General features: G+C 53.2%; 1 protein-coding gene across 1 annotated transcript; it reads right to left on the bottom strand.

The window, feature by feature from the left end:
- Nucleotides 1-12,726: 12,726 nt before the first annotated feature.
- On the bottom strand, nucleotides 12,727-16,669 carry LOC120644547 (probable alpha,alpha-trehalose-phosphate synthase [UDP-forming] 11). The gene is made up of 3 exons (XM_039921196.1): nucleotides 14,450-16,669; nucleotides 13,820-14,093; nucleotides 12,727-13,360 (listed from the first exon to the last, which is right to left on the bottom strand). Exons 1-3 carry the CDS (start codon nucleotides 16,396-16,398, stop codon nucleotides 13,034-13,036), a joined length of 2,550 nt encoding a protein of 849 aa, XP_039777130.1. The 5' UTR covers nucleotides 16,399-16,669; the 3' UTR covers nucleotides 12,727-13,033.
- Nucleotides 16,670-17,896: the final 1,227 nt, after the last annotated feature.

The raw sequence follows: 17,896 nt of genomic DNA, 5'->3' as shown, positions 1-17,896 counted from the left end.
CCTGGAGGGTACGAATGGGCCTGAGCGCACCCGCAACGTCGCAGCCCAAACTTCTTCTCTTCCCAGCGCGTAAAGTGGCCCAATACTCGGAGCCCATTGGGACGCTTTGGAGTTGCTTGATTTTGGTTAGTGCTAACACTGGAGATGCCGAGTCTTAAAAAAACGTGGACGGAGGGGTGAATGGACCCACCATTTTTCATTAAGAGGAAGTGACTACGGCTTCTTCCGGCCACGGAAAAACTCCCGAATCCTGGCCCATGTCCGAGAGGGCCAAGCCTTGCGGCGAGCACAGCGAAATGATTTTTTTACCTACGGGCGGAAATTCGTCCCAGCTGGGATTCGAACTCACGGCCTCGTGAGAGCGACGCTACCGGGCTGGGCTAGCCAACTCGACCGCCCATCCTTTTGCGGAGATGCCGAGTCTTAAAAAAACACTGGAGATGCCAAGATGGTTGAGCACCGTGCTTTTCTCTGCTGCGAGTGATGTTTATCAAATATCTACTGATCCTAACCCCCTTAAAAAAATCTAAAAATTCTGAGCTTCATCTAAAAGCGCTCTCCAACCACATCGCAACATGCAAAAAAAAAAAAGCGTTGGAAATTTGGAATTGTTGGTAAAACATCTCATCGGTATTCACTCTATCTCCAAAAACCCATTTATCAATGCTAACATGAGGTAATGTGACTTTTTCCTCCCAACCTGAAAGGTAACATGTCATAGCAGCAGTGAGGAAAAATTGTGCAAAAAATATATCAACACCAACCCAAGCATGCATAGGCGCGTAATAGAACAGAAGAACCTAAACACCTTAACCAGCTAGGCAGGTGTGTGTTTTGGTAAACAATATGAATGAATATCATACAGAAGCCGGCTAACTTACCTACCGAGATGGGGAGACCCCCTCAAACGCATGCATGCATGCAGTTTGTTGTAAAAACGACTGCTTCATGTGATTTTAGGAAGGCTCGTACTGATAACTGTTTTTTCTAGAATTAGGATATTTTGTAAATAAAATAGTATGTAGAAGATAGACATATGATAAAACCATATGAGACATGAAGTTCTATAAATAGGGGTGCTCTCCTCCCCCTGCTATAATATGGCATAAAACGTATCCATTCTCCGGTTCCACATTAGGCAATAGGAACCTATTTATAAAAAATAATGTTGAAGCTAATGAGTGATAATATCTTATTGCGTGGGATTTTCTCCCACTTATTAACTCACTTGCATTTGTGATAAGTGCATTTCAGTTTGGAGTGGCTTCAAGATGTAACAATCGAGCATTGTAATAGGCCGACTAATCATGTAGCACACCTTTTAGCGAGGAGAATGATGCAGTCGAAGCAAAGCTGTATTTGGGACGATGAGCCCCCTAGTTTCATTTTCGAGTATCTACCAAATGATGTAACCATTCTGAATGAATAAACTAAGTCTTATTGTTGAAAAAAACTCGTTTGACCTTTCTCTGTATCTATAATTGTGCTCTTCACTTCATTAAGAAATATAGAAGCATGTTTTGATGTTGTCGAAAAATAAATACTAAATAGCTATTTTGTTGATGTCTAGGTGAACTGACGATTAACAAATATAAAGATATTGAACTGGAGATATTTTTATTGGATTGGATAGACAATAAATCTCATAACCCAATTGAGAAGTTCGATGTTTATTATTATGATATTGATGTCATTCGTGAAAAGATTCCCGACGATGTACTTTATTTTTTGATTGAGCTTTAGAGAACAAAAGCAGGTGTAAAAAGAAGTTTTGGTCAGCATTATTCCTAGAAAGAGTCTTGAGCGTATGAAGAAAAGTTTACAAGAAGAAATTTTTTTCGGTTATAGTAAGAGACAATCATATGATTGAATTCAGCAAGAAAGGGTGTCCCGTGGTTCGAGATTTACATATTTTTCTCTTACTTTGCACAATCGTTTACAGAACAAAACTGTATATTATAAATTTCTATGTTTTGTTTTGCAAGAGAATAAGGTATTAGTAAAAATCATTTTCTCTGAAGTTAAAAAAAAAGAAGGAAAAGAAAATTGTTGGAAATATCACGTGATGAAGGCGGTGACAGGGCGCAGCAGGGCCCTTCTTTGAGCCCCTCCTTCCCTACCTTCCTCTACCGGGTGTGCCCCACCAACAACACTGCCTGCACCCCTGGCTCCGGCCTTGACACTACATTGGCGGCCTTCGACAACACCTAGTACCGGATGCTCCAGGGCGAGCGAGGCCTACTCGCCTTCGACGAGGCGCTGTTCACGCGTCCTAAGATGCGGTGGGGGAGTGGGAGGCCATGTACGCGGCACCACAGGAGGCATTCTTTAGGGCCTTCACAGTCCGCGCTGCGGATGGGAGGGCTCAACGGAGGAGATGAGGTGCGAGCTAGCTTCAGGCGCGTCAATCCATAAGTCACCGGGGCTGGGCCGGGCGGATGCGCAGCGAAAGAACTTCAAATTCCAACTGGGCCAGTTCTTTATAACCTACTACTGCAGTAAAAAAAACCCTGTGGTTTAAAACAAGAGCTCACCTCGCCGACGACAGTGCTAGTGTGCCACCGTTGGGACTTGGGGTTACCAATTGTTTGTGGTGGATGACCGCCGGCATGCACAAAACATGTCAGGGGTCTCTCGAGTGGATCTCCAGCCTTGCATTGACCACCATTTAGCCTCTGTTTAGATCGCACCTCATAAATCTCGTAAACGCAAAAAAAACATCATATCGAATATTTCGACACATGCATGAAGTACTAAATGAAGTCTATTTACAAAACTTTTTGCATGGATAGGCTGTAAATCGCGAGACAAATCTAATGAGCCTACTTAATCCATCATTTAGTACTTCAAATTAACAAGATTCAAACGCAAAAAATTTTTGCGCATGGAACCAAACACGGCCTTATGTTCATGTGTGTGCCGCTTGGTCGTCCGTGCCATGATTTCAGATTAATCGAATCTTACTACTATTTGCTGGGCCTCGTGCTGCCTAGTGCCCGCCCATTTCGGTGCAAACATGTTACCGAGGCCTGAAGGCTGCGAATGGGCCTGAATGCACATGGCAACTTTCCAGCCCCACTTCTTCCCTTCCCAACGCATATAGTGGCCCAATACTCGGAGCCCATTGGGACGCTTTGGAGTTGCCAGGTTTTGGTTAGAGTTAACGGAGATGCAAGATGGTTGAGCACCATGCTTTTCTCTGCTGCGAGTGATATTTATCAAATATCTACTGATCCTAATCCCCTTAAGAAAATTTAAAAATTCTAAGCTTCACCTAAAAGGGCGCTTTAACCACATCGCAACATGCAAAAGAAAAAAAGAATGAACTGCATTGGAAATTTGGTATGGTTGGTTAAACATCTCATCGGTATTCATTCTATCTCCACAAAACCGTTCATCAATGCCTGCGGAAACCGTTTGAAAGTCTCGCTCGCCCCACTAGGCGTCAGTAGTTTGGATATGCACATCTCCTTTGGCGCTTGTGTCAGTCAAAGATGTCACCTTCTTCTTCTTCTTCTTCTTCTTCTTCTTCTTCTTCTTCTTCTTCTTCTTCTTCTTCTTCTTCTTCTTCTTCTTCTTCTTCTTCTTCTTCTTCTTCTTCTTCTTCTTTTGATAATAAAGATGTCATCTTCACAAAAAAGTACGCAGACCAAGGACGGACGCAACGCAAGCGAGCTGTTCCTTTCCGCGAATATGCCCTCCCGATCGTCCACTAGAACAGACGGAAGCACCACAGGGATCAACTTGAATAACCAAGTGGGATCACGAGGCACGGAGCCGAGACCTCGCACGAGGATGCCATAAACACTCGCGCGGCCTCGTTCTGGCCTATAGCTTGCCGTCCATGCTCTCGCTTCGACTAGGACGAATCAAAGCCGCCGCCTCGAGACAACGCGCCCTCACAAGGACACACGGCACCGGCACGTACGCGCCCTCGTAGTCGCGCCTCGCAGCGAGCGTGCGGTGGCTGCTGGCGGCCGGCCGTCGCCTGCCGGCCGGCCGGCCGGCCTCAGCTCCCGTCGCGAGGAATCCGCACACGGCGCGGCGCATACCCCCCATGCTCGCCACGCCAGGGATAAGACACGGCCGCGGGGCGATGGCTCTCGGTCGTCCGAGATGCCGCTCCGAGGCCGCGCCTACGCGTCGTCGTTCACGGCGGCCCATGCCTACGGATCAACCGGATTCTGATCTTGCGCCTGCTGCTGCTACTGTCTAGCCAATTGTTTAGCGCTAGCCCGAGGAACAATGCCTGCTGAGGGCATGCCGCCGGTGTATATAGAACTCGATATATAAAATCTCACTCGGAAGCCTGTACTGTCGCGTCCTCCGTCCAGGCCATGGATCTTCTGTTTGCCGATAAGGATTTCTTGGTCGATGTCACGCTGAACAAGGGATCCCCCCTTGCACCGAGTAGCTCTCTAGCCGGCCATCACATCCCCCCGATCCATCCATCCATCGTCCAAGCGCCATGTGATCCCAATGATGGTATTGGCATGGTACAGAGAACGGAGGAGAGAAGGATATTCTTCGCTTGATGGGTCCAATTATTCGGGCAGCCATCGGCGGCATGTGCCTTGCCCCCTCCAGCTTCTTCCTTCTGGATAACAGATAACGGATACGTATCATCTGGAACTGGAAACTCCAAAGTGGTGCATGTCATTGGATAATTCAGAGTTTTCTCAGTGGCGGCATGGCTATGCTAGGTTCGACGATTATGCGCAGACAGAACAAGTGAGCTGATGAGGTAGGAAGCCTAACTTGTCATATCCAAACATCTTCCGGAGCCGAGCGTGGTATCAGTAGTTGATCTCGATTGGACCCTTCGGTGTCAAGGATAAGTATCATGAGCTTATAAACTCCTGTAAACAGTTGCTCGTGCGTGTGTTACTGTTTAGATCATTGTCGGTACCCCAGGACTGGGGTACCCCCTCTTGCTGTGACTAGGCAAAAGCCTTAGTAGTCATCCTTGACTACAACCAAACAGCCGGACCCCTGCAGTCCGAAGTCCTGTCCTCCCGACAAAGGTCCGGACCTGTTCCGCGGCCGGGGAAGGTCTGGGAACGCCACGTGTCCCAGGAAAAACAGGCGCTCAAGCGCAAGCAGCCAGGGCTCCGGACCTCCCAAGGAATCCAGACCCCCGCGGGGTCCCGGACCCCTCATAGGGTCCTGGATAGCAACCGGACCCCTCTCGAAGGGAAAGTTTGGACGCCCCGCCTCAGGGCGGTCCGGGGCCGACACGTGTATGAAGTCCTTGGTCTCCATATTGAGGTCCACCTACCTTCGCATTCATTGCAGTAGGTGGACATCCACTTTGATATAGTGGAAGCCGAGGCGTTTGACTGACCAGGGGGCACTATTGATCGCGTATTACCAAGGCAGTGGAGCCGATGGCGCCGCCCATGCCGCGTCTGCCAGTCTGCCGTAACAGTCGGATACGACGGCTCGGCTTCACCCATTATGACGCTACATAATAGCCTCAGCAGGCCACGCCGCAAGCTACGCTACTCCAACGGGCACCTAGCTGACGGAACAAGAGAAGACCCCTGTGACAGGAGAGCAGCAGTACGCATATCGAAGGAAAGGTTCGCTACCACTGTAGCCGCATTCACGTTGGGCCCACCTGTCGGGGCATCGACGTCCTATGTATCCGCTCCCCCTTGATCTATAAAAGGAGGGAGCGCCGCTAGAAAACCTCAGGCTGGGCAAGAGCCAAGGCCAGCAGAGGATAGGTTCATTCACACAACCAAGACAATACATCTCCCAGTGGACGTAGGGTATTACGCTCCGGCGGCCCGAACCACTCTAAATCGAGTGTTCTTGAGTCCTTGTCTCAGCGAAGATCCAGCCCCATCGCCTAGTACTTCCCCGAGTACTCCCTCACTGGGAATAGGCGGGTGCGCTCCGCCACCCGGCTGTGGGTACCCCTAAAAATCCCCACAACATTTTGGCGCGGTCCGTGGGGAGGACAGGCGTTGGCTGGATCTTCAGGCCTCTAGGCTGTGTTCTCCCTCTGCAACGGCGAACTTGAAGATGAAGGAAGGCACACTCACTCCGCATGCTATGGCACCGGCACTCCGACGCCCTCGGTGCGGCGGCGCACGGCAGCGGCGCCTGCTGTGTGTCGCCACCGCGACACCTCAGAGCCGGCGTAGCAACGCACAGCGGAGGCGCCGCTGCGCGCCGCTGCTCCTACGTCGACTCAAGGTTTTCTCTCAAGCAACGGCCACGCCTCCTCAGCGGTGGCATGGTGTCGGCTCAAGGCTTTCTCTCAACATGGAGCCTGGAGCCGACGGCCATCCCGGAGGAAGTTGACCGTGTCGTCCCGCCGTCTCCAGCGCCGGAGATCCACCTCAGCGTTGCTCGGTGCTGCTGCAGACAGGACCCCGCCTCCTCGTGCGGGGGCCCCTGGCGCTAGCACCAAGGACAAGCCGGCGAACGACCGCACTTCTCCACGCGTCGCACCGGTCCATCTGCTGCGCAAGGGCTCTGGTTTCCATCGGCAACGGCGACGGCAGGGGGAGGGGGCCTCTTCCATTCAAAGCCAAAGAATTTGTCTCATGCCATGTAAGCATGTGACAGCTCTTAGGCAAGGAGGGGTCCCCCGAGCTCCCGAGGTGATGCTGGATGATGCGGTTCAGGCACGTTCAGGGCGCCTTCTCCTCCGAAGAAGAACACGCTGTATAGCATGCAGCCGTAGGTTACTCCTAAGAAAGGAATGAGAGATTTTCTCCTTTGTAATAGCGTGGTGTCTACGTGTGTGTCCAGAGCGGTCAAGGTCCGACCTTGTAAACCCGACCTCTGGCCCTATCACACAAACAGGCAAAAGCGGTCCGGAGCGGTGGAGGTCCGTCCTCGTAATCCCGACCTCCGATGTATACCGTGACAACCACAATAATAAAGGAGATTTTCCTCCTCAGTTTTGCCTAGGCTCCACCCTGATTACATTTATTCGCCTTGGTTTAACTATTCTTTTCTCTTGACCGGAGTTTCCCTTATTGCTAACAATCCAAGTTAAGTTGCTGGCTTGTGGTCAGGTAAAGACACCCCTTCTAGCTGGAAGGCGGTCCGGACCCCTAAGGACCTGCTCTGGAGAAGTGGTATTTGTATCCTGGGGTAGAGAAGCTCCGCGTGGCTTAGCCTGGTAATGTACCCTAAGTTTACGTACTTCACTACCCTGTTACAAGTACTCTAGTATCCAGGACTGCTGACTTTAGAGGTCCCGGGCTCTCTTCTAGTATAAGGCTTGGTTTCTTTGCACCTTACTATGAGGTCCGGTAACATGCTTCATCGGATTGTCAGCCACGGTCGCTCCAAGTCCACTCCGGTGGCCCGCTCCGGCGGAGACCGCTCGCCACGGTCGCTCCAAGTCCACTCCGGTGGCCCGCTCCGGCGGAGACCGCTCGCCACGGTCGCTCCAAGTCCACTCCGGTGGCCCGCTCCGGCGGAGACCGCTCGCCACGGTCGCTCCAAGTCCACTCCGGTGGCCCGCTCCGGCGGAGACCGCTCGCCACGGTCGCTCCAAGTCCACTCCGGTGGCCCGCTCCGGCGGAGACCGCTCGCCACGGTCGCTCCAAGTCCACTCCGGTGGCCCGCTCCGGCGGAGACCGCTCGCCACGGTCGTTCCAAGTCCACTCCGGTGGCCCGCTCCGGCGGAGACCGCTCGCCACGGTCGCTCCAAGTCCACTCCGGTGGCCCGCTCCGGCGGAGACCGCTCGCCACGGTCGCTCCAAGTCCACTCCGGTGGCCCGCTCCGGCGGAGACCGCTCGCCCCGGTCGCTCCAAGTCCACTCCGGTGGCCCGCTCCGGCGGAGACCGCTCGCCCCGGTCGCTCCAAGTCCACTCCGGTGGCCCGCTCCGGCGGAGACGGTCGACAAAAGCCGGGTCCGGGAAGTAGTGCTACCCCCTGAGCGATCCGAAGTCCGTGTAGCCGCTTAGCTTGGTTCTGTACCCTAAGCCTACACCTTCGTCGCCCCGTGGAGAGCACTCTAGTACCTAAACCAGGCAACAATCATACCGGCCTCAGGGGTCCGGGATGCCCACTCTCTCCAAGAGCACACCAACGCAATCAAGTTGCGTCGGAACACATCACGGTGGTGGCCCCACCCGCGGGTTCATACCTCTCCCGAGGTGGGCCCGGGGGCCACTGTCGGTACCCCAGGACTGGGGTACCCCCTCTTGCTGTGACTAGGCAAAAGCCTTAGTAGTCATCCTTGACTACAACCAAACAGCCGGACCCCTGCAGTCCGAAGTCCTGTCCTCCCGACAAAGGTCCGGACCTGTTCCGCGGCCGGGGAAGGTCTGGGAACGCCACGTGTCCCAGGAAAAACAGGCGCTCAAGCGCAAGCAGCCAGGGCTCCGGACCTCCCAAGGAATCCAGACCCCCGCGGGGTCCCGGACCCCTCATAGGGTCCTGGATAGCAACCGGACCCCTCTCGAAGGGAAAGTTTGGACGCCCCGCCTCAGGGCGGTCCGGGGCCGACACGTGTATGAAGTCCTTGGTCTCCATATTGAGGTCCACCTACCTTCGCATTCATTGCAGTAGGTGGACATCCACTTTGATATAGTGGAAGCCGAGGCGTTTGACTGACCAGGGGGCACTATTGATCGCGTATTACCAAGGCAGTGGAGCCGATGGCGCCGCCCATGCCGCGTCTGCCAGTCTGCCGTAACAGTCGGATACGACGGCTCGGCTTCACCCATTATGACGCTACATAATAGCCTCAGCAGGCCACGCCGCAAGCTACGCTACTCCAACGGGCACCTAGCTGACGGAACAAGAGAAGACCCCTGTGACAGGAGAGCAGCAGTACGCATATCGAAGGAAAGGTTCGCTACCACTGTAGCCGCATTCACGTTGGGCCCACCTGTCGGGGCATCGACGTCCTATGTATCCGCTCCCCCTTGATCTATAAAAGGAGGGAGCGCCGCTAGAAAACCTCAGGCTGGGCAAGAGCCAAGGCCAGCAGAGGATAGGTTCATTCACACAACCAAGACAATACATCTCCCAGTGGACGTAGGGTATTACGCTCCGGCGGCCCGAACCACTCTAAATCGAGTGTTCTTGAGTCCTTGTCTCAGCGAAGATCCAGCCCCATCGCCTAGTACTTCCCCGAGTACTCCCTCACTGGGAATAGGCGGGTGCGCTCCGCCACCCGGCTGTGGGTACCCCTAAAAATCCCCACAACAATCATGAAAAATTTTGGACGAAATTTACCATAGCAATTTTCAACCGAAGATTAGAATGATTAAACATAATCTAATTATAGAATTAATTATATGGATGGACGGAAAATCACGAGACGAATCTATTAAGTCTAATTAATCCGTCATTAGAGGTTCTTACTTGTAGCACGACATTGTCTAATTATGATCTAATTAGACTTAAAAGATTCATCTCGCAATTTTATCCGGGAGTTGTAGAATGAGTTTTGTCACTTATCTACATTTAATACTTTTAATTAGTGGTCAAACGCTCAAAATTATTGTAGCACTCGAAAAATTTTGGGAGCTAAACGTACGTTCGTTCTGAACTCTAATCAATCGCACTGCATCTGGAGGTTGACATTCTGACGGTGCCAGGCATCAGATAACGCGATAAGGACCGTCAGATCAACGAGAGGTGTCTGATGTATCACGGCACGAAGTTCGTTTAAAAAAAATGTATCACGGCACGAAATGACATTAAAAAAAAGTGAAAACATGGGATCATAACGTAGCTGGTAGCTCTGGAGTGGAGAACACGGGCTACAGCAGAATCCGCGATAATCTGCAAGCAGACACAGCCACTGAACCCGGAACACGTTTTTCTTTTTTTCAATAAGGAACTCGACACACATTGACGGGAATACAGTAGACGTGTACTTGTAGAAGTGTACACAGATGGCTTCAGAAATCAGGACCCCTCCTCGGCCATTCCTTTTTTTCGCAGCACGTGAGCGATCCGGACCAAATTGGCCAACTCCGTTCCGTCAGAAAACAAGACGTGTTCGACACCCAGATCCAACCCGGTTCGGTCACCTGGCCCCGAAAGGAACCCCGCCTAACCTAACCCTGGGACAGTAAAAAGCACGATGTGTGGCGATGCGATGTGACCATCCAGGCTCCTTTCCTCGGAACCTGGTCAGAGAACGGCAGACGCCGCACCATGATTAGTGATTGACCTGCAATTGGGCACCTAATCACTCTCGGGAGACATAGTAATAGACCAGCGCCCCCACGCCCTCGGCCATCCGCTAGGGTAAGCTAGGCTGGGGTTGGCCGCCGGCCGCCCGGGAAGCGTCTCCATGCGCGTCAGCGGCATGGGAAGCCAGCCACGACCAGTTGCGGTGGCCCGAAAGGGAATGGCCAAGATGGAACCTGAGACGGCAACACGGCATCGTACTAGCGGATCTTGCGGAGGGTTTGGTGGCGCGCACCGAGTCGCCGGGGACTGGAGATCGATCGGGTTCGGCTACGTGCTCAGCGAAGGGGATGGGAAAGCTCGCCGCGCGTTGGCGTGTGCTTATGTTATCCCGGCAGACGGTCAGAGACTACTTTTGTTGACTTGAGGATTGTTTTTTAGAACGAAAATATATCGATCTTAGCTCATTACACCGGTCCTTTTACAAACAGGATTCTATAGAAAAGGAAAATTACAAAAAAGTCCAAAGCTCATGTTCATCTTACTCGAAGCCTTCAGAGATCCGTTCGTTACTGCCGTTGAAGCCGCTTCCCAATCGTCGTCGGACACCAGAGTCAATCTCCACAAGGTGGAAGCCGCAGAGGAGGGCTTACTTCTAGGCGAATCAGTCGAGTACGCTGCCTCCCAGGCGCATCGTCCAACTCCCGTACCCACGACGCATCCTTCAATTCCACCGCCGGCAACCCAAGCAAAGCTCAGATTTTCACCAAAGATCATCTTCCTCGAGATTAACAGGGTCAACAACATCATCACCTGAAGAAGACGACGATACGCCGGCCCTCGACTCCTGGACAGGTCTCCCCAGCCTCTCCGTTGACGTCGGAGTAGATCGCCATCGGAAAACGGAAGAGGCCAGGAGAAATTATTCCGCTGCGCCGCCGTCGCTTCCGCATCGTCGGCGTCGCCATGAAAAGCAAGCCGTAGAGGAGCCACATTCCTCCAGCAAAACCTAACTCCACCGCCGAACATCGACGACGAGCAAATTCTAGACCTAGGTAGACTCGACTAAGACCCTACGAAGACAGACAATCTATTAAAGAGACGGACCCCTGCTCCTCGTCACCACCGACAGCGAGGCCGGAGGCGAGAGAACGGGCCCTGCAAACAGTGGCGGCGGCGGGTCGCCCCTCGGCTCTTTTCTTTTCTTTCGCGAGAGGAAAGAATAAAGTTGGATATCGGATCGATTGATTTTGTTGACTTGAGGATTGTTGAGGGGCTGCTCCACGCAACGGAAGATTCGTATAAACCTCCGGGGATAATCGGGTCAAAACAGTTTTTGTCATTCAAGGCAAGGAAGGTCAGGCTTTCGAAAACCTTTACTGCAGCGTTGGATGCTGAGAGTTCAAAATTGTGTTTTCGCACAAGGTCACGCCAAGTTCCAGGATTCTTCCATTTGCTTATCCGAACGGAGAAGAGTCTCCTGTGCACTTGGGTCAGGTCCGGATGTACAAGTACGGTCACGCCTACAGCCGCTTGCCGGCGAGGTGAAATGATGGATCACCCGCCGCGCTGTGGCCTTTAACTGACATCACGTCTCGCGTGTCCCGCATCGACTGTAATCATGGGAAAGGCTGCTACTGCTACAAACAGGAGGACGAGGCTGCTGCTTTCCGATGAGAAAGAAGAGGGCTGTGTTTTAGATACTTGGAAAAGTGGGAGAAAAAATCATATCGGATATGATAGCACATTGTAGCACTTTTTTGTTTGTATTAAATATTATCCTACCATGACCTAACTAGGCTCAAAAAATTCGTCTCGCAACGTACATCAAAACTATACAATTAATTTTTTTATTTACCTATATTTAGTACTCTATGAGTCATTTGTTATATTTAATGTTTTGATGTGATGAAGATGTGATGTAAAGTTTGGATTGGGGGCTTTGGGACATCTAAACACACCGGAGAAGATAAGAGAAAAGAGGGCTGCAATCATGGGAGCTACAAACTGGGTGTGTTTAGTTGGAGAAGAAATTTTGACTTTGGTACTGTAGCATATTTTATTGTTATTTGATAAATAATATCTAATTATAAATTAATTAGATTTAAAAAATTTATGTGATAATCGGTTAGACTATGTAATTGATTATTTTTTAATTATATTTAATATTCCATACATATGTCCAAATATTCGATGTAATAGATATTGTAGAAAAAAATTTGGAAACTAAACAGGGCCTAAACCCTTGCGGTTTCTTGTTATCAAAACCTTTCCTAATCCTAGGAAACGTCTACTTCAGGCGTGCAGGACGCCACCATACGAGCTGCAAGTTGGCAATCATAATTAGGGCTCCCGTCGCTAGATCTCGACAATTTTCGTTCTTACAGCTAGCAACGAGCCGGACATGGCAGCCTCGCTCGGCGACTCCTGTTGCCGTCAAGCGCCGCAGCTTGGTGGGGCGGATAAGGAGCACCAGATCAGGGGTCAGGCTGGTGCTATCCGGGCGGCATCCATACTGAGATGGGATTGTATGATGCAGCAAAGGCGAAAGGCGTGGCTGAATGGGACTGCCAGGAACAGATGATCAAGCAACAAGGCAAGCAAAGTGAAAGAATATTTTTTTCCCTTTTTCAGATTTCATCGTCATCGTCAACTACATATACAAGGGCACGTACATTCTTGCATTATCATACGGGGCATATACAGGCGCACGACCGAAGAGGGGGGTAAAAATGTAAAAGAATGAAAAAAAGAAACAAAAAAAAAGAAAACCTGTTGATCCTGTAACTACTGCAGCTAATCCTAAACCACGCGTCTGAATCATCTTCGTTACCATTGGTTGGTTATTCGTCCTCGATGTGTAGTGTACTACTACTCCTTCCTGTGCAGTAAAATTCCCCTTTCGTTTCCGTCTCACAGCGAGCCCTCGAACGAGACCCGGAGCTGCACCGCCGGCCTGGGCCGCTGCGACGGCGCGTTCGCCAGGCCCTCCAGCATTTTAATCACGTCCACCGTGTCGTCCAGGTAGTACCTGGCCATGCTCGGCTTCTTGCCCACGGTGCAGGCGAACACCTCGCTGGTGGCCGGGAGCTTCACGCTGGCATTGGACGGGCACACGATGCTCTCGAACATGTCCTCGTCCGACCGGTCGTCGCCGATGCACAGCACAAAGTCCGGCGCCTTCCCCGTCTTGACCATGGACGACAGGAGGCTCTCCACCACCACGCCTTTGCTGATGCCCTGCACGACACCAAGGATATTTTCGCGACTGTTACTATCGCTCGCTCCTCTACTGCGACCAACCCGGAAATTTCCAAGTGGTTGCGGACAAATAGATGGTTCAGGCAGGTTGCTTTCGGAGGGGCACAACACAACACAATTAAAAAGACCACAAGGCCCTGCCCTGTTTCTCGCGGGTTTCCTCGCGGTCCACAAGAGGCGCCGCGCGGCGTGGTCCATGCTGATTCATTCATAATCCTCATTAACTTATTTGTGGAGACTGGAGAAGGTGCAGATTGTCCCAGGCATAGTGGATGAGGACTGGATTGGGTTGGATCGATCCTTATCCGATGCCTTTAGTTTGAAAGCTACGTGTGGTTGATCGACAAGTTTCGTCCACGTCCTCAAATTGGGCTGAACAACCAACCAACAGCAGTAGAATAATCACGGGGAAAACATGCACGCGTTCGTTTGGCTTACCTGGGGGTTAACCTCGACGATGTGCTGGCCCCTCTTCACCACCACGGGTTCGTTGGCGAGCACGTTCTCAAGATGGTCGAGCAGTTCCTTGGCCTGGCAGGAACCGAAGTCCGGATCCGCTTCCTGGTGGTGCCAGACTAAGGCGCTCTCCTTGTGCTCGATGGAGGAGCCATCTGTTGCCTCCGTGTACAGCTGCATCACCGGCTCGGCCGTCTTCTTCCAATCGAAGTCGGCGGCCAACGATGAGGTCTCCCATGGCGCGTCCCTGCTCCACCTGTAGTCAAAAGAGCCATCACGTATTGGTCAACTTTTTTTTTTTGAAGGGGAATACTGTATTGGCAACCAAAAAGTTAGCTATGCCAAAAGTACTAGTATACTTTAAAAGTTGTTAGTGATTGGAACATGCTGTAAGTAGTAGTAATTGTGATCCGAGACAAGGCATGGGGCATGTGGTCAGTAAAATGTTTTCCTTAATTAAATGTAGGTATGGCTTTTATATAGTCGTACCATTGCTTAATTAGCCAGTATCATCATTCATAGAGACCGGATCTGGAACAGTCAGAACCCAAATCCAAGCAAAGCAAACGTCCTACCAACTAGCAGTGAAACAGTGTGAGGAGATATCTTTACCTGGTGAAGTAACCGTGCTCCGCGGCGATGCCGAGCTTCTCGCAGGGCGCGAACCACTTGCTCAGCTCGTCCTTGCCCCGCCCGCTCACGATGAACACTCTGTTCTTGGGGTCCTCGCAGAGGCGATTCAAGACGGAAATGACCTCGCTGCTGGGCGCTTTGTCGATCGAATTCTCCGGCATCACGGTGCCGTCGTAGTCTAGGAGAATCAGCCGGTTCTCCGTCCTCCGGTACGACGGCACAATGTGCTCGACGGAGAGCCGCCGGAAGTTGGGGCCGAGCGCCACCACCTTGAAGCTCATGCCGAAGCCGATCCCCCAATGCCGCCGCGAGAAGTGGTCCTTGCAGGCGCGCTGCAGGTCCTGGTCAAACGACCTGGCCCAGTAGGCGACGTCGTGGGTGCTCACGTACTTGTAGTGCTTCTCGTGCCGCAGCCGCTGCTCCGCCTCGGGCATCCGCAGCGCAGCGTTCATGGCCTCCGCGACGGACTCCACGCTCCACGGGTTCACGCGGATCGCGCCGCTGAGCGACGGCGAGCACCCGACGAACTCCGAGAGCACGATGACGCTCCGCTTGGGGGTGTCGTCACCCAGCGCGTCGCTCTCCTGCCGGAGAACCGTGTAGATGTACGGTATCCGGTTGAGGCCGTCGCGTACGGCGCTCACCACGCAGCACTCGGCCGCCGCGTAGTAAGCCGCCTTCTCCTGCGGCGTCACCGGGCCGTCGAGGAGCACGATCGGCGTGTAGCCGGGGGTGCCGAACCGCGCATTGACCCGGGCGCTGATGGCCCTGGCCTCGTCCTGCACGCCCTGCACGTCGCGCCCCTCGCTGCGCGCCGGGTTGGCGATCTGCACGAGCACAGCGCGGCCGCGGAGCTCCGGGTGGTCCACGAGCAGCTGCTCCATGGCCAGGAACTTGAGGCCGATCCCCTTGAACAGATCGACGTCGTCAACGCCGATCATGAGGCGCCGCCCCTTGTACGCCTCGGTCACCCGGCGCACCGCATCCCCCGTCTCCGGCGCCGAGACCACCGATCTCAGCTGCCCCATGTCGATTCCGACGGGCAGTATCTTGACCGTGACGGTGCGGCCGTAGTACTCGATGCCGATGTAGCCGCGCTTGGACTGGTAGTCCAGGCCGAGCAGCCGGGAGCACGCGGACAGGAAGTGCCGCGCGTAGTCGAAGGTGTGGAAGCCGACGAGGTCCGCGTTGAGGAGAGCGCGGACCAGGTCGTCGCGCACGGGGATTGTGCGGAAGATCTCGGATGAGGGGAACGGCGAGTGGAGGAAGAATCCGACCTTGGCGCGCGGGAATCGCTTGCGGAGGAAGGTGGGGAGCGCCAGGAGGTGGTAATCGTGGATCCAGACGAGGTCCTCGTCGGGGGTGAGCACCTCGGTGAGGCGGTCGGCGAAGGCCCTGTTCGCCGAGAGAAAGGAGTGGTAGAGCGTCCGCTGGAACGGGAGGCCGCCGAGCGACGACGGGGTCAGCGGGAGGAGGTAATGGAGGAGCGGCCAGAGGTAGTGCTTGCAGAAGCCGTGGTAGAAGCGGTGGTGGAGGTCGCTGGGCAGGTAGACCGGCAGGCAGGAGAAATTCGCCAGCAGGTAGTTGGACAGCTCATCGGAGGCCGCCTCCGCCGCGACCGCCGGGAGGGTGCCGATGTGGAGGACGGGCGCGTTGGCGGTCAGCCCCGAGCGGAGCTGGTAGGCGACGGTGCCGGAGTCGACGGTGAAGGCGAACCCGAAGGGCGCGGCCGGGTCGGGCGCCGCGCGCAGCGGCAGGCGGTGGGAGACGATCACGCGGCGCAGCGGGGCGGGCGACGAGGGCGAGGTGGGCGAGGCCGGGGACGCGACGGACATGACGCGCGGGAGCCGGAGCGGCGTGGGCGACGGCAGGGGCGCCTCGTCGGCCGCAGCGAGTTCGAGGAGGTTGTGGCAGGAGAGCGAAGGCATCGCCAACCTGTCGTCCCCTCCCTGTTCCTTCCTATCTGCGGGTGGCGTCGCAGGGGCTGAAGCGGCGGCGATGGCGCATGAAGAGAAGGGATGAGAAGCGCCGCGACGCGACGAGGAGGAGCTGGGATCGATCGCTTTTGCCGAAGCTTCTGGGGGGATAAGAACGGGCGAGGTGGGTCTAGCCGGGGGAGGTATAAATATGGCGAGCTGGATATGCGTGTGCGCCTCTGTCGTGTGTGAAGCGAGGAAGAAGGAGACCGGGAGTAGGCGGTGCGATGGCTGGCAGGGGCGCATGGCATGGGCCTTATCCACAATTTTTCTCACATCGTGATAGCAAATGACGGGACTGCCCCGCCGCGACGTGGGATGTTTTTTTTTTTGAGTCGACGTGGGATGGTTGGGCGGGGAGCGGAAGCGGATAGGTGGTGAGTGTCGCGGTCGCCTAACGGTTGGGGTTATCTATCCGTCTCCCTCGCGCCGTATCCGCTCGCCGAGTCGTCGTCGCGCGGCCCGCTGCCCTCAGCTTTTGTTTCGCTTACGGGCGGGACACGACGTCGCACCGCCCGTCTGCGCATGCGTAGCTGCACGCGGCGAACCACCTGGTAGATGGATAGGATAGGTGCTACCTGGACCCCGCTCCCGTGGATGACGGGTGGGGACGGCCAGGAGGTTGAACAAGGCTGTTGCGTTGTTTATGCTCGCGACTCTCTTGCCGTGGATGGTTGGGCGGAAATAATTGAATTCTGGGATTGGGTGCTTCAAATCAACAAATCAGGGGTACTTTTGGGTCTGATGAAAAGCCATGCTAATTGGATTCAAGAACAACGCGTACTAGTTACCAATTTAAGGTGGTGATAATATAATAATTAAGGTCAAATGTATTACTCCAATCCAGGGAATCATTTCAACTGTACTGTACATTTTTTGCGATTCTTAATTGCACTTTACTCTAGTGGATCAGATTTTTGTGCCGCCAACTGTAAATGCACTAAAAAATGGGGCTAGTCAATATTTCCAGTATGGCGATGTTATGAAGCCCATATGACATATCACGCTATTTGGCGTGTGAACATCAATTTCGTAGAAATCGTGGTCCTGGATTTGGATCAAGCACGATCTCGTGACTTGGTACAATCATAAATGAGATTGTGCTGCGAAGGGTAGTAGCAATACTAGTAGGGATAGGAGATGTACTAGCGCTCTGATGAATGGTAGGTGGGGACAGCTATGGGGTTGAAATATATGGCTTTATGCACACATATATGGCTTCGGTTGAAATATGTGGGCAGCCGCTTCAGAAATCATCCATACAGACTTGATCGCACTGCCCCGTACCGTATTGCAATCCGATTCAGGCCGCCTCGTGAATTTTTAAAAGATTAGGCCGCCTCATGGATTGACGGATGTCGATGTCGATATCTCCTCACACCCGAGTTTGCCAGAGGTTCACGTGAAGAGACATAATAAGTACGGATGATCCGAGCATCAAGATTCTAAG

Source organism: Panicum virgatum, chromosome 1K, assembly GCF_016808335.1.
Source record: "Panicum virgatum strain AP13 chromosome 1K, P.virgatum_v5, whole genome shotgun sequence".
NCBI lineage: Eukaryota > Viridiplantae > Streptophyta > Magnoliopsida > Poales > Poaceae > Panicum > Panicum virgatum.
This window is presented reverse-complemented; position numbering and strand designations above follow the sequence as displayed.